The sequence below is a fragment of the Falco naumanni genome, chromosome 5 (assembly GCF_017639655.2).
Source record: "Falco naumanni isolate bFalNau1 chromosome 5, bFalNau1.pat, whole genome shotgun sequence".
Taxonomy (NCBI): domain Eukaryota; kingdom Metazoa; phylum Chordata; class Aves; order Falconiformes; family Falconidae; genus Falco; species Falco naumanni.
This window is the reverse complement of record NC_054058.1, coordinates 7800548-7817101: the sequence shown is the minus strand read 5'-3', so window position 1 is coordinate 7817101 and position 16554 is coordinate 7800548. Positions and strand designations below refer to the sequence as shown.

Below are 16554 nucleotides of genomic sequence, written 5' to 3'. Positions count from 1 at the left end.
TGCAAGTATACAGGCACCAAAAGGGAGGCTAGGGAAAATGTGGACCCATCGCTACATGGGGCAGGAGCCCTGGTGACAAAGGATGTGGAATGTGGAAAAGGCCAAGGTACTCAATGTGTTCTTCACCTTGTCTTTACTGGTAGACCAGCCTTCAAGAATCACAGTGTTATTCTGTGACTTTTTGACAGTAAATTTAAGTACATATTTCTACCGTTCCTGCTTTTATGGAAATGAGCAGCTTCTCTGGATATTGACTGTATTTCCCTATCTTTCTCCCTCCTCTTTCTTCCTTCCTTCCATCCCTTTTTACCCTCCCTCCCTCCCTTCTTCCCTCCCTGCCCACCCACTTTCCTGCCAGCCTTTTGTCCCTCCCTCCTTTTCTTTTCCACTTTCACAAAATAATTTCATTATGCCCTTTGACCTCCAGTAAATTCACAAAGCACATTCTGTTTCATGACTGAATATAGTATTTTCCACAACAGGACTTTTAATGAGGGCAACTTCAAGTTTGCTACTTCTAATCCCAGAAATCTAAGAGATCATGAAATTTGAAATTTTAGTCTGCAATATACTTTCTTGCACAATAAAATATGCTTCCTATTTTGTCTTCTCTGCCCAATAACTGTTCTTGTACCTCAGTCTTCTGATTTCACACCCTTGGTCTGCTTCAGCTTTGCAGTGGGTTATATTAAAGCCAAGGGAACTGAAAGGGTAACGATGGCCCTTTACCTTTTTTAAGGCTCAACAATACAACAGGCAGAGCATCCCTAAGAATTGTTGAACACCCCCTGCTGCTTGTAAATTCAGCTACTGCTAAGTTTAAAACACCATTGACTCCTAAGGAGGCAACTGTATTATGATGTGGCTAACACTATCTCATTTGATTCCCTTCTGAAACAGCTGTTCCAGCTGTACACAAGATGCAAACCATGGGTAAGAAACAGTGCTGCTTTTCAGATTTGATCTCTCTCTTTCTAGAAGAAATAAACCAGAAATAACTAACCCAAAAAAACAAAGTAAAATGTGCCAGATACACAGCTGGGCTCAGCCACTAGAGATTTCTGCAGAATACACTTTATTGACACTACCTGGCCATGTGCTTGTAATCAGTTAGTCTTCTGCTACATCCTTCAACTAAGAAAATATTCTTCCTTTCCATTCTCATAACATTTCTGCAGAGCTTTTAGTTAAAAGGAGGTAAGCAACATGCTATATAATACAATGGTCATGGGCCTGAGAAGATGACCTGTAAGAAGAGATTACTGTACAAGGATGCAACTAGAAACTGAAACAGATGGCAGGGTCCCCTCTACTTTCTAAGTGAGAAATTAAGGTCCACAGCTGAAATAATTTTGGACTGGTAGGTTGCTGTTGGAAGGCCCTGGCTTGGTCATGCATTATTATGGGCTCTGAGACTGGGTTTGAGCTTTCTGGTGCTATTAGAAACAATGAAACATAGTCTGTATGGCCAGAAAAAGACAAGAACTGCTAAGCCATGTGTGATCCCAAGTGTGCATTGTGGGCACTAAAGGAACACTTCAGCACTAATTCTTGGAGACCACTTTCATCATACTATTACAAGAGAGGGAAATGCTATATTTTCTTTTAAAAAGAGGAGGGGGAACTGTAATGGAATGGCTCATATATACTTGGATCCTTGGACAGGACAAGAAGAGCACGAGGGACTTAAGTGTAGGGTCCAGACCAAACAGTGTCTTCAAAAATATACACCTCCATGGCCCCTCTTTCAAAGCTGATTTTTTTCCCCCCATACTTTCTCAGAAAAGCTTAAGGAACTCCATTTCTGTGCACAACGGCTAGGAAAGGTGGTAAAGCTGCTTTTTAAACAATAATTCACTCTGGGAAGAAAAGATCCAGCTACAACGCAGTCCTCAATCCATGCAAACTTCCAAAAGCATGTCTTGACTTCAAAACAGGATATTTTAAGTGAGGGGGAATAGTATTCTTACCTTGCCTATTATGTCTCTGTCTAAAATTTTAGCTAAACATTTTATTCCCACCTTAATTTCCTTGCATATGTTTTGTTACTGAAATATTCTCTTCATTTTGGAAAGCAAAGACATTGAGATTTTATTTATGGTCACCTAACATTTCACACTCAAAATACAAAGCAAAATTATCTTCAGTTTCTTCACCTAACAGAGTTTTCAGAAAAGAAAACTTGGCAGTGAGTGCTTCTTCAAGTAAGTCTGTCTTATTTCCAATTCTGTTTTCTAAATCTCAAAATTGTTGATGAACTAAAATGAAGATAAAGATTTTCTACTCTGGATTTTCAAATTTAGTTTCTATTTTTAGAAATATACAGATTGAAAAAGACAAAATATTAGATACCTTTTAAAATTTGGATTTTTTTGAGATAGGTTTTTCACAACTGGGACCTGAAAAACCTGTCTTATAAGAAATGAATAAAGCCATCATCCTTCATCTTTCTACAGCTCTTAAATGTCAGTTTAAAACTGAAATACTAAGAATGAAATAGTGCCCATCCTCTCACAGTCACTGTGAAGGGAGAAAGTTGTTTCAGCTCCCATGCGACAGCTTTGAAAGCATTAGTATGCCAAGAGACTCCATGGAGCCAGGCAGTACTTGTTCAGGAACACAGGAGTGAGCCAGGTAGGCTGTGACTAGTCAGCAATTGCTCCAAGCTGGCATGGTGAAGACACCTTTATGGCCATTAACTCATCCACTTAGCGGGCAATCTCCTCTTTCCTTCCTTGAGATGAGTGCTTCTTGTTTCTGTTGTTTAGAGGTTATTCCCAAAGAAGAAAGAAAATTATGGAAAGGACAATCCCATTTTATCCTAAACTCTAGATCAAAATAGAGCTGGCATTAAAGCTAGCGAGCAAGACAGCAGGGCAGCAGGATTCTCTGTGGAATCAGAGACAGGAGCAACCAGTTTCATCATTCACCCCCTTTAGCTGTTCATTACTTCATCTGTCAATGGACTGAATTTTGTTGCAAAGTCAGAAAGGTTGAGGCAAAATTATTTTGAAAGATTAGGTTCAATACTTTTTTAACTTCAAGTATTTCTCTGCTCTGCCTGTACCAGTAAGGGCACAAGCCTTCATCTTTTGGAATCAGGCTGAGGGTGAAGCTCTGGAAGGCATGTGAGTCAGTCCTTCCAAGCTCATGTTTGGTGTGGAAGTAGAACAATTACAAAGGTGCTCATCTACACAATTTCTTGCACTCCCCTCTGAGGACTTCGCTGCTTTTCACAGACTGTGGCTGGAAAAAAGTCACTACAGCAACTTCTATGTGAAGTGCTCACTAGTAAGAAACCTTTCTTTTAGCATTGCCACGACGACACAATATGATCTGGCCCATGATGTCAGCAGGAAGAAACATACCCTTTCAGAAAAATACCAGGTTTCTTGACACTAAAATGTTGTTCATTAGAACAACCCTACAGTGCCAGAGGATAATGTTAAGGTATCATTATCTTAAGACTCTGCTTTGAGATACTGCTGTTATTCTTTATCTAAGCATAAATGGGGTTTGATCCTATTTATATTATTACTGCCAACCAAAAGTTATTTCTTCAATGGGGCCAAAATATTATGGTCAATGTCTTGAATTTTTAGTATTAAATTTAAAAAAGGAATTTAATGCATTTAACTACACCGAGATCTTCAGCTGAGATAAATTAATGTTCTGCACAGTTGAAATTGGTAGGAGAAGATGGCTCAGAGCCATATTTCTGCTCTCCCACTCCTAAATTGGCTAGAAACCAAAAAAGCCCCCATGACTATATTAGAACTGCCTTGTTACTAGCCTAAGTATTTAGTCCGAACGGGAGCACTGTGCAGGATCAAAATGTGGTGAAGGGGAATACTCTCTGCTTTAACTGAGAGGTGCCTCTGTAGCCCTTGGGGGTCTGGTACACCCACAATGAAAGATTTTTCACTGAGATGACGGGACAGCTTTCTGACTGCCTTGTCAGCAGCGCCAAGCACCTAGAGCATGGGCCACTGCTCTGATCTCTATAGCTCACCTGTACTACTTGCACACACCAGCTATCACAATTTTTCCTGTTCGAAGTTATGTGACATGGGCATGTGACACATCAATCAGTAAGGCTGAAAGGTATGTCATAAGCTGCTTCTTCAGCTAGCTATCTGACACCAGGCCAGACCTCTTGTGATTTCAGTTAAGCCTAAGAAGCACATCACATAGCAGCGCTATTTGTCTCTTGGGTAAACATCACCCACCCATTAATTCATAAATAGTGTTCTGAGGTTCTGAGCAATTTAGCACCACCAAATAATAATCTTCTACTGCACCTTTCACCAATACATCACAGAATTCAACAGTATGAATGGGAAAGCTCAGAGGGATTAAATTATATCTCCAAGATGATCCAGTGTAATAGCCAGGAATAAAACTTATGTTTACTGAATAAATCCAGTCCACTGTTCTGTCTTACGCACACTCTTGCTCTGCTTCTGTTCATTTGTACTTTGATAACTTATTAAAGAGAAACATCTCTTCCTACTCATGAATCACAAACAGGAGCTCATGATTTCAATAGAATTCATAATCTCTTCTCCCTTAAGTAGTGGTATGGCTGGATTTCATGCAGATAGGACATGGCAATCTCCCCACTTCTGATAACAGACCTGTTACTTTCACAGACCTGGATCTCATGATACTGTGCCAATTATATTCATCTGTATGAGGAAGCATGCCTATTATGTCTGTTACCTGAAATCATCAAAAGAATTTTTTTTTCTAATCAAAATCCAAGCTTTGTGTAATAGGACATTCGGTGAGGATTCGATTTTGCTACAATTAATAAATTACTGATCTCTCTATTCTTAGCCATGAAACAAACATCTTTTCTTTCTACAGACGCTGCACAGTCTTGAGTATAAGGATTGCCTTTTATGAACATTGTATGCATTGTACAAAACCAGCCAGTTTTAGGTTCTAGAATTGTTTCAGTCAGTGAGAAATCTGTTAGGTGTAGATGTATGTCTCTGTTGGGTATGCACATAAACCCTGGCACTTTGTGCTATTGCAGCACTTTGTGCTTATTGTAGCTTTTCAGTACTTAAGGGGGTCTTAGGAGAAAGATGGGGACAAACTTTCTAGGCAGGCTTGTTGTGATAGGACAAGGAGTAATGGTTTTAAGCTAAAAGAGGGTAGATTATATACTAGATATAAGGAAGAAATTTTTTACAATGAGGGTAGTGAAACACTGGAATATGTTGCCCAAAGAGGTGATAACAGATGCCTCATCCCTGGAAACATTCAAGGTCAGGTTGGACGGGGCTCTGAGCAACCTGATCTAGTTGAAGATGTCTCTGCTTATTGCAGGGGGGGTGGACTAAATGGCTTTTAAAGGTTCCTTCCAACCCAAACTAAGCTATGATTCTGTGATTCTGTTTTCTTCACCTGGCATAGGTTCATGAGCTATATTCAGGCACACTTCTGAAATCTCACTTCTTTCAATTTCCTTCCCATCTCTGATATCAGTCCTTCTATTAATATGGCTTCCACTTAATACATTTAAAATAAAAAGACACAGAAACCAAAATTTGCAGCAGGTCAGCACTATTAATTTTACAGAATCTTCATGCATATGTTCTACAAAGAACACTTTCTCTTTAACTTAATTTTCTGTCTGAGTGTCTTTAATTATGTGCAGAGAACTCACTTCCAGATCTGTTATCTATGCAGACAGTCCTGTTTTATTTAGGCAAGTCTTCTTTCATGATTAAAGATACAGAGGTTCATTTTTATATCTCGAGGAGAGATTCCACAGCTTTTGTTCCCATGGAACTTCTTTTAAAGTTCATGGGATGGCCAAGGGGAATAAAGATTTTCTGAATCTTTTTTTTTTTGTTTTCCCCTGTGCACTCCAAACAAGGGTCTGAAACCATTCTAGCAATCTTCCTGTTTGTGGGAACCCTATGGCCTTCAGTGAGGCTCTAAATAGAAAAGACTTACTGTTTTATTCCCCTTGACTTTTATTTTTATACAAAGCACTGTATACCCTCAGACTGCTATGAACACATACAAAAAAACCACTGGTTCCACTTAAACTCTGGCAGACAGACTGGTATCAGGCTGTTATCAGTACAATAAAATTACAGAACTATTCTGACCCTGATCCAAGATCCAACAACACCTGTGGCAACACTTCTACTCACTTAATTATATTTTGTCTCAAGATATAAGGCTATGGGGATAGTGGCAATATAAATATCTGTACAATCTGGTACCATGCGAGCACACTTCTGTAAGTTTCCTGGTAAAACAAGGTGTCTTCCTTGACTGGAAAGTAATTACTAGTAAGCTATTGCTTTTCTACTGTCTTGTATTCTTGTTTGAAGTAACAGTGAGTATTGTCTCATTGTAGATTTGGTTTTCTCTTGTTTGTATTTGTTGTCATTATTTCTTTAAACTCTTTAGGCTAATGAGCTAGTGCTATGGTCATCAGAGGGAATAAGAAGTTTTTCATACAGTGCCCATGTTCTTTGTCTTAAAGTATTTTTTTAACACCCTACTACTGTTCTATAAAACAGTGTACTTGCCATATTTGACCGAAAGTTTAATTAATGCTCTTAGCTGTGGCAGATTACAAAAAAAATTACTATGAAACTGTAATATAAGTAACTGGCTCAAATAAATCTGTGTAAGAACCAGGTTTCTGTAATGCTTTGAAAATGGGGCATTTTGACCATTTGTTAAATGTTTTAACTCTTCATCTCTCATTATAGCTGAAATGTTTCACATCATGCCTATCATCATGGCATCAAAGTACTTCAGAAATTTAGTATCAAATCATGTGTGTTACTGGTACCCCATTCATTTCAAATGAAGCAAATTTATACCAATTCCTGATTTTCTCTGACACTGTGATAAGTCCAAAAGTGAGACACTTTCTGCTGTATTCCTTTTGTCACAGAACATTTCCAAACTTCAGGAGAAAGTTAAAGAAATACAGATTTGAAGGTCAAACTGGTATCCTATGACTTTGCCAAATATAGATGCTTGACAAGTAGAAGGGCTTCAAAGGTCTTGGCATATTTTGCTTGGTGCACTTGTAAGTCTACATGTATGCAGACTACTTCTCTCAGTACAGAACAGATCTTAACATCACAAATATGAAAATTAATAAAATAGAAAATATCTTGGCAGGTGTTATGAATGTGTCTGTTCCGATTTTCTTGAGGTAAAAGCACAGCAGGATATGCCTAATCTGCAATATTTTCACTCTCATTTCACAAATCTGTCACTGATGGATACTCTGAGGAGAGGAAGCATAGCATTTCAACATTCTGCTAACCTGTATGCAGCACTGGAATGAAACTGTCGTTGTTAAGAAAGCCTTCTCCATAAAATGACATTGCAGTTGTGTGCAGCACTGCACAAGCAGAAAGGCAAAGGTGGTTAAACAACAAAAATGTACTAATAGTGAACTGAAATAGAAAAGGAATATTTTAAGAGCTCCTCTCATCTATTTTCCCTGTCTAAATTCCAGTTGAAAAACTGGTTTGAAATGAACGGGCTGTGCTTTTACATTTCTCCTTGCAATACTGCCCAGGATCCTGGGACTTTTAATGCAATATGTGCTGTCAGTACTATGACAGTTTACAGATGTGCAGCCAGACTTCTTGCTATTTATAGATGCCTCTTCTATAAACAGCACTTTATGGGGTTGTAATGCAGTAGCAGGGATGTTCCTTACAAGACATTCATTTAAGAAAATTCTGCTCTTCACCTCACACGGCAAAGCAGATACATTTATGAAGGTCAAGCAGAAAGAGCACTATTAGGAAGAGAAATAAGGAATTCATGAGGGAGCAGGACACCTGCTGGGAGGACTATTTGAAAGGAGGAGGCGTTTGGCAGAGACATTGAAAGAATAAAGAGGGGAACAATCATGTGCTCACTCACACTGAAGCGGTGCTTTTTTTCTTTATTACCTCCGCAGGGCAACTGGGCAGGAGGGTCGGTGCCGCCCGTGAACGTAAGGGCAAAGCTGTTGAAGTTGGTCGAGGTGCTTTGTCCTTGGGGTCTGTACATGGCTGTGCTGCATGTCGCTTAACCATGTGCTAAGCGTTCAGCCAGAGCGCTAGGCACAGGGTATTAATAGAAACGGGGAGTTTGGCGCACACTCACACTTTTTGCCTGTCTCCTTCTCACATGCTGCCAGAGAAGCTGGGACTGCATCCTGCATCGTTTTGCTTTCCCAGATCTGAGACTTCGCACACTGCTGTATCCCTTGAGAAGTGTCAGTGAGGTCAAGACAGCCCTATTCAAGTAAACAAGGGCTGCTCAACCCCAGTGTTGAGGAAACCGAAGGTAACGGGGAGGGGGGTGCGGGGTGGGTTTTCTTGCAGAAAGCGTGAGAGCTCGCAGAGTACCCGTTCGGCCCGCAGGCAAGGCAAAGCTATTCTCGGCTCGGCTCAGGCCAGCCGGGCACCGGGCGGGATGCTCCTCCTGCCCTCCGCCCCCTCCTCGGGCAGGTAACACCGGAGAGACACGGGGACCCCGGCGTCCCCCGACCGCCGGCCCCGGCCCCGCGGCTGGGCCCGGCGCGACGCCCGGAGCTGGCCAAGGTGCTGCCGGCCAGGGACCCCCGGTGCCCGCCGCCTCCGCCCGCCGCCCGCCGCGCCCGGCCCCTTCCCGGCCGCCGCCCGCCCCCTCCTCCTGCGGCCCCCGGCCCCGCGCCCCGGCCCCCGCACGGAGCCTCGCCCCGGCCCGGCCCGCTCCGCTGCTCGGGCAGCCGGCGGAAAGCGGCGGCATCCGGGAAGCAGCCGGGGCGCCGGGAGGGTTCGGCGGGGCGCGAAGTTCTCCGCCCGGGGGGCGGCGGGCGGGGGGCGCATGCAGGAAACCCCGGCGGCAGCGGCGGCAGGGGCCGGCCGGGGGTCCGGGGAAGTTTTCCTGGCACTTCCTGCTGCTTCTGCTGGGGGCTCGGGGCCGGGGGCTGGGGGAGCGCGGCCACCGGGCTCTGCCTCGCATCCTTACCTCGGTGCTGTCGGCAGCGTTCTCCGCCATTTTCCTCCTCAGGAGCAGGCAGCGGGAGGAGTGTTTCATTCCCATAAGAGCTAGCCAAGGGGTTGGGGCTTGGGGGTTGGTGGTTTGTTTTGTGTTTTCAAAGATCACCAAACACTGGCGTGCGCCAAAGGATAGAGAGGAAAAAGAAGGGGGGCGGTGGGGGGAATTGGGGAAAGCAGCAATAAATCAGTCAGCTTTGTCCTTTCTGCGTCGTCCACGGGAATGTTTGTCTCCTCTTAGCATCGGAGCTCCTCGGGCACTTTCAAGTCCTCTTTCTCCCCTCTCCTCCACCTCCAGCGAGCTCTTGGGATGGGCAGAGAGAGGCGGCACACACTCTTCACGTTAAACTAGAAGGCTGTCGGGCTGTGAGTCCTCCCCTTCAGAGAAAGCAGTCAGGCTAAACAGGAGAGAAGCACCGGCTAAACTGAACTTGGGCGTGCAGTGACCAGCTGGGCATCTTTGTGTCCTGTGGCTACTCTTCCAGAGGCAGAGGGAGCCAGAGACAAAGCAACAGGACAAGGAAATCATAGCCCTTTATTTTCCTTCTTTGGGCTTCTTGCTTTCTCTCTAGGTCCCAGGAAACTTCCTTTAAAGACGATCACACAATTTGCCACCCTTTTTCTATGAATGTCTTCTGAAACAGCAATCCCTCCTCCTCCTCCTCCTCCTCTTCCTCCTCCTCCTCCTCCTCCTTCCTCCCTCCCCCTTCCCTTCCCTTTCCCCTTCCCTCTCCTTTCCTTTCCCCTTTCCCCTCCCCTCCCCTCTCCTCTCCTCTCCTCTCCCTACCCCTTCTGCTCTTAGGCAGAGCTTGGTGCCCTTCTCTGGGAATTGCATTCGCATGTCTTTCGCAGAAAAAACCACTATATCTAGCTCCCCCCACCCTTCGCCTACACCCTCTCACACACAAGCATGCATTCACACGTACACACACACAAGTTGTCTCCCTCTCACACAGACATGCACAATTTTTTTTTCTTCCCCATCCCTCCTCTTCTTTTGAATCAGCAACACTTGTCTTTGCAAGGACTCTCGACAAGGCTCTTAGAGAGCAACTGAAGAAGTCTGCTCCAGCTTCTTTCCTCCGAGTTAAGTAGCAAACCTGCTTTCTTAAGGTATCTTCACGTGCGTGTGCTCCCAGCTTCTGTTTCACTTGAAGATTTTCAGCAGGATCCACACTTCGTCAGAGAGCCGTGAACTGTAGCAATACAGTCCCAATGCTGATGCAAGTCCTGATGAAAAAGGGGGTGAGGGGTGGGGGGGGGAAGGTCAGAGGGAGAGGTCTGGCCGGGGAGGGAAGGAGCTAAAGGTGTTTTGAACTTCTTTTTAGCCTTTTCTTAGTGATATCTTCCTCTGTGGGAGAGCATTGCCACCTTCCCCACACATTTATCTTGCTTTCACTCCTCCGGGCATTTTCTAGCTCTGAGTTGTCAGCTGGGAGGATTAGGTTTACCTCACTCGTGTTGCTGTGGGTAAGGGCAGGAGAGGGGGCGTATTACATAATTAATCCTTCCAACTTCACTTTCCGCAGCTCCATTTCCAGCCCACTGTTCTCACGTTTCTGTTTTGTTTTTATATGGAGGAGGTGAGAAAATAATGCTGGGGTGTGTGGGTGTGTTGCTCGAAGGATTTCAAGGACCAGAACAGGATTGTTGCTCTCTGAAGAGTTTGAAATAATTTCCTCTGGGGGTGCCAATGGAGACCTGAAGAAGAGGTTTGAAAGATTACTTTCGATGCATATTTTAAGCACATAGCCAGCTCAGATGAGACATCAGTAACAGATTATGATATATCTGGGGTTTTGAATTTTTGTCCCCTGCAGCCTATTTTAATGTCTTTTAATTAGAGTTTATCCTCAGCTGACCTCTGGAATACTGACATACCATGAACTACTGCCCAAAGAACAGGAGGTGCCTGGGCACATGGGAGCCTGAATTATCCCTGAGGTTGATGGAATGGAGATACAGAATGTGAATTAAAGAGCAGAGAGCAAAATTATTCTACCCCACAAGGATGAGGAGGTGGGACCAAGAACATTAAATAAGCAAATTTCTCCTTTTTACGTGAATGACTCTCACAAATTTGTGTTCAGATACAGACAGGTATGCAATACATTTCAGGGGTTTGCAATCAATCACATAGAAGTAAGCAACCCAGGGAATCAGAAGGTGTGTGGTGTGCCGAAATGTCAAGTGACAGTGAGAGTATGCCATGTGGGCCATGATGGTACCCTGTGGAAACGTTTCAGAATGTGAGAGTATGTTACGGACACACATGCCATATAGCTTGAGACTGGACCTCCGTGAGATACTTTGCAGAGCCATTTGATCATTCAGTTTTTCACAAGCCTCTGATCTCCTGCTACTCCTTTCAGCTCACATTTATTCTAACACCTCAAGTTCTTTCATTGGCTCCACACCACTGCTAATTTTTTCAAAAATCATCCACACCTCCTTTGTTTATAAAGTAAAGTTTTATTTCACACCTTCTAGGAATGAGGCTCAGATAACGACAGAAGCGGGAGCAGGGCATTCCCTTTTTTCTTTGGGACATTCACAGAGCTCTTGAAGGTCTTAAAACCCTTCAAACATGAAAAACCCTATAGCCATTGCTGATAGAAGCTATTTTAGAGTATTCCAAAGATAACCTCACAGTCTTGGGCTGTGGAACTCTTTCTCATTAAGTACTTTTATTTCTAGGTGGAGGGATAAGGAAAAAAAATCTGCAAATAAGAATGTAATGTCTCTGCAATCTTTGTCACGATGTTTTTCTCTGCTATGTCACGAATATCTGGTGGTTAGTGAGTGCATGAAGTTTTAGTCAGCATGCATTTGGGCTAACCCACATAGTTTTAGTGTGTCTTCTCTATTTTCAGGTAATACACACAGCTAAACTTAGACTAATTAAATATTTTAAACTTAACCAGTGTTCTATATAGAGAAAAAAGAATTAGATTTTTCAAAACTACTCCAGGACATATTTTCCAGTTTTCTCTGACAGCTGGGTCTGTATTTCTGGTGCAGCTCAATCACTCTTTAGTCAGCTAAATGAGGCATTGGATTTTCAAAAGCACTCAGCAACTGGCAAAACTGGCAGGCAGAGATTTAATATAGCCTTCCTTCTCCTGCTTCAGATACTGCATGACTTGTCCTGGCACCTATTCTTGTCCTCCTCCACCTCTTTATCAACATAGATGATACCTGACTGCTCATCCCTGAACACAGTGCTGATGCTTTACAGATACCAGGAAAACCTTTTAGTCTCATGGTTTTCTAGCATAAGGATGAATGTTTTGGACCTAAACTTCTTTGGAAATCTGCCAGCTGGATGGTGTCCTCACACTTTTATGTTCTATATGTGGTTGAGGAAAGTGCTTTGAAAATACACACCGTTTGCTCTAATCTGTTTTATTCCAAATGGAAAAGTATTTGTCCTTCAGGTCTTTTTTTAACCAGTCATGAGCAGAAGTTATCTCTTACAAGAATTAATTAGCAATATCAGTTAAGAGGCTGAAAGCAGCATGTTTACACACACAGTTACCTGTGTGCACACACGGACACGTGTCCGGTCCATCAGCTTGAATATGGGCCTCAGTGCAAGTTGCTGTTGATACTGAAATTCACAGGTACACTAAACTTTCAGAATATGAGCTTTGAGAGGGGACAAACTTTGCCTTCAGGTCTGTGAATACAAATCCTGCTGACATCTATGGTTATCTAAGGGTGATAGTTGGCCATTGGAACTGAGTGCGAGAATGTATTTCTGAGCCCCTGTTTTGTTAGACCTCAACAAAAAAAAAAAGTACTGTTATGAAGAAAATGTCATGATAGTAAAAGTGCATTTGTAACAAAGCCAGGAGATGTCAAAAGCATCTTCTGGATTTAAAGATAGCATGTGTAAGTAAATGTGAAGGTCACAAAGTATTAGAAATTGAGTGGGGTGGTGCTGTGGAGAAAATGGAAAGGGAAGCATTTGTGACTTCAGGTTTCCAATAATAGCAGCTGTGGTCGAGGCTGCTTTGCTCCTTGCTGAGTGTGGCAATAATACTGTGCTGGACCTCAGAAGATTCAGACTTATTGCCAGCTTTGTCATTAGCTTGGATGAAATCCAAATGTCTGCATTTGAGGTGAGATAATCCTGTGCATCGATACAGACTGAGAAACTGTGTAGCAGCCCCGATGAAAAGCGTCTAGGGTTACAAGGTGGGGGTGGAGCTAGGTTGAATATGACTCATCATGCTTTCTCACTGCATAAAAGGCAAACTGTATAATTATCTACATTAAATGGAAAGTGGCCAGTAGAGTGAGGGAAGTGTGATTCTCTTTCTACTTGGCACTGGTGAGACTGCATCTCTGATTCTGTGTCCAGTGCTAGATCCCCTGTTTCAAGAGGGAGCTGGGTACGTTGGAGATGGTTCAGTGAAAGACTGCTACGGTGGTCTCTTAGGGCACTAACCTCTGGGGAGAGTTGGGCTTGTTGCATTTAGTGAAGGAGAGGTCAGCATGCATCCAGTAGTGGCTTATGACTAGCTTTAAGGATTGTAACTAAGATGAACCAAACTCCTCTTGATACAATCAGATGATATGAAAAAGGCCAACAGCTGCAAGTTGTGGCTTGGGAAGTTCAGATTCAACAGTAGCAAAAAAAGTGCCCCTCCACATAAAAAAGCCTAACCTTTCTTTGTGCTTTATACATCAAGGAAAAGCTTTTTTTCTTGTGGGTTTTTTTTTTGTGTTTGTTTGTTTGTTTGTTTTTTCCCTCCAATTGCACCTCTATGCCTGAGGATAACATCAGTGAAATATGGGATCTGCTAAAAATAAAGCTAAGGACATCCATGCACCGGAGAACATCTTTTTCTTCTGATAAAAACTTCCTCCGAAAAATAATTTTTTGGAGAAGAAGATGTAATGAAGTTGCTCTTGTGATGCTTCCAATTGAAGTAGGTAAGAATTACTTCAAACATTGACAATTTGGCATCTTTTCAAGTAGGAGGCAATAGCAGTGCTGCAGTCAAACAATGGACAGGAAATGTAAGGATGAATAAGGACAGTAAGAGAAAACTTAAATAAGAAGGGAGGTCAGGTGTAGGACTGGCAGAGAATGTGGCAAAAATGTGTAGCAAAGTTCTGCATAGGGGAACACAGGGAAGCCACAGCAGGCAAAGAAAAGCAGTGATGAAACACTGAAGACAGGAGAAGGTAAAGTAGAACAGCACTTTGTGTCACAGATAAGATTCATATGGCCTGGATCAATATTAAACTGTTGCTTATATTACACTGGAATGTTCTGTCATATAAAAGAGTCCTTCCATTGGGTGTTCCAAACCCTTCTGCTACCATCATTTCTGCAGCTTTGGCCATCTCTTCCCCCATCACTTATTCACAGATCATAAGGACAATTAGACCAGGAGATTTCACTTTCCTTAATACCTTGCATCTTGATGAAAGGAAGCAGATAGGGTGTAATCAGCCTGGAAAAGACTTCTCCCCTTCTGTTTGACCTCAGATTTCAGCAGACAGATCGGGTGTCAGGTGCCTTTCTTCCTTGTTTGCTTAGAAAAGTGGGGAAGGGCTTTAAACAGAGACTGGGAGCAACGACTGGGCTATAAATCCACTTCCTAGTTGGATGAGAAAATACTGCAGCAAAAATCTATTCCTGCTCCAAAATCTCCACCAAATTTGGGTTTTTATCTGATCAAAGGAAGACAAGGGGCAGGATCCTTTTGTAGTATCACATTGCATCATTTTTTCAAGTTAATAGCACTATATGAATCGATAGCAGCTGCAACTTTTGCCCTTTAAGTGAAAAACTGTCATAACCGATGTGCCAAGGCTAACTAGTTCTCATCATTTTTCTTTTCTTGTGCAATCTTGAGAAATTTACTGGGTCTGAGTGGTTAGTTCTTTACCTGTTGTTGAAGGTAATATTGGTCAGAAAGTCACAGTGATTTCCTTTGCCTCAAAACATATGTTATATTTGGCAATCTCTCCAATCTCTTCATGAGTTTTCTATCCCCATTATATCTCTCACAAATGCCAGTAGTTCAAATATTTATCTTATTTCATCCAATTCACCCATGTTAATTCTGAAGATTATGAAGTGAGTTCTAATGATACTGTGGATTTAAATAACTTACCTGTGCTGTTCCTTCCTGGTCTTTCAGCTTTCCTCATTAACTTTTTTTCCCCCATGTATCATCTTCTTCTTATCCTTCTTCATGAACACTAACACATTATAACCTTCTCCTGGGAATCACTGCAGTTTTCACCCATTGATGCTAAATTTGAGTGAGAAAGGGTCTATCAGAAGCTAAACTGATCTGAGATACCCATGGCCACAAGCCAAGAATATATGTCCAAAGCTCAGATAATTCAGTGTTAAAATATAGAAACCTCATCATGAACTGAACCCTTAGCTGTGTTTACAGATTATGAAACACCAGAGAACTGTCTTGCCCCTTGCAGATTCATCATGAGATTTTTTATATTTTTCTAAGGTTGTAGACTTCTTGTATTTAAGAACAGAAACTTTATTTTGCAGTCAAAAATGCAAACATTTTGACCAAAATGTTCCTTCAGTTTTTTTTCATTGTGAGTGCTAAACTTTTTAAAAGTTGTAACTGGGTCAACTGTCAGAAAGTCCAATTCTGACAACTTCTATAAAGGCCACCAAAGTGGGTCTGCAATCCTCTGTGGATTAGAGGAGCTAAGCAGGCTATTGAGAATTGAGATTACATCAGTGGCAGAGATAAATGGGCATAATATCATGGTATATTAGGCACTGACCTGCATAAGTGATAATACAACATTGCTCAGTTCCCACCTACCTTTTCGAACCATTACAAATCACATACACTCAGAACAGACAACAAAGTACTGCTGAAGTTTGATAGCAAAGTCATCTTGAAGTTATGAGGAACCCAAGAAATATTATGCAAAATATATTCCCATATAATGTAAGAAAAATGTGGATATACTGGAGTGAGTCTACTGAAGGGCCACAAAAATTAATTAATTGGAGAGCTCTGTCATGTGAAGACAGTTTGAGAGTGCTTGATGGAGGCGGGGTAAAGAAGATGGAGCCAGACTCTTCTCGGTAGTATCCAGCAAAAGCACAAGAGGAAATAGGCACAAATTGAAATACAGGACATAGAAACATAAGAAAAAAAAAAATCCTTGTTTACTGCGAGGGTGCCCAAAGTAGTTTCATAGTCTTCCTCCTTAGACATGTCCAAAACCCGAGTATAAATGGGACCCAACAACTTGCTCTAGCTGACAGTCCTTTGAGTGGGGGGTTGGACCAGATATGTCCAGAAGTCTTTTCCAACTTCAATGATTCTGTGATTCTGTGTGGTTCTGGAAGATCTATGAAAATCACTTAGACAGCTCTGTCAGGTCTGGAAAATAGCCCTCTGCCTTCTTGATTTCTGTTCCATATTACTCATGAAGCCTTGAAAAGAGATGATTGTATATGTATACTCTCGTACCATATATATGTACGTATATATATATATATATGTATATGTATACT

General features: G+C 42.3%; 1 protein-coding gene across 1 annotated transcript in view; it reads right to left on the bottom strand.

Moving 5' to 3' along the window:
- Window positions 1-9655, bottom strand: part of PRMT8 (protein arginine methyltransferase 8) — a 74085-nt gene extending 64430 nt beyond the window's left edge. The window contains exon 1 of the mRNA XM_040596295.1: window positions 8998-9655. Within this exon, the coding sequence (XP_040452229.1) occupies window positions 8998-9072 (75 nt within the window). The 5' untranslated portion in view covers window positions 9073-9655. The remainder of the gene's footprint in view (window positions 1-8997) is intronic.
- Between the last annotated feature and the right edge of the window lie 6899 nt (window positions 9656-16554).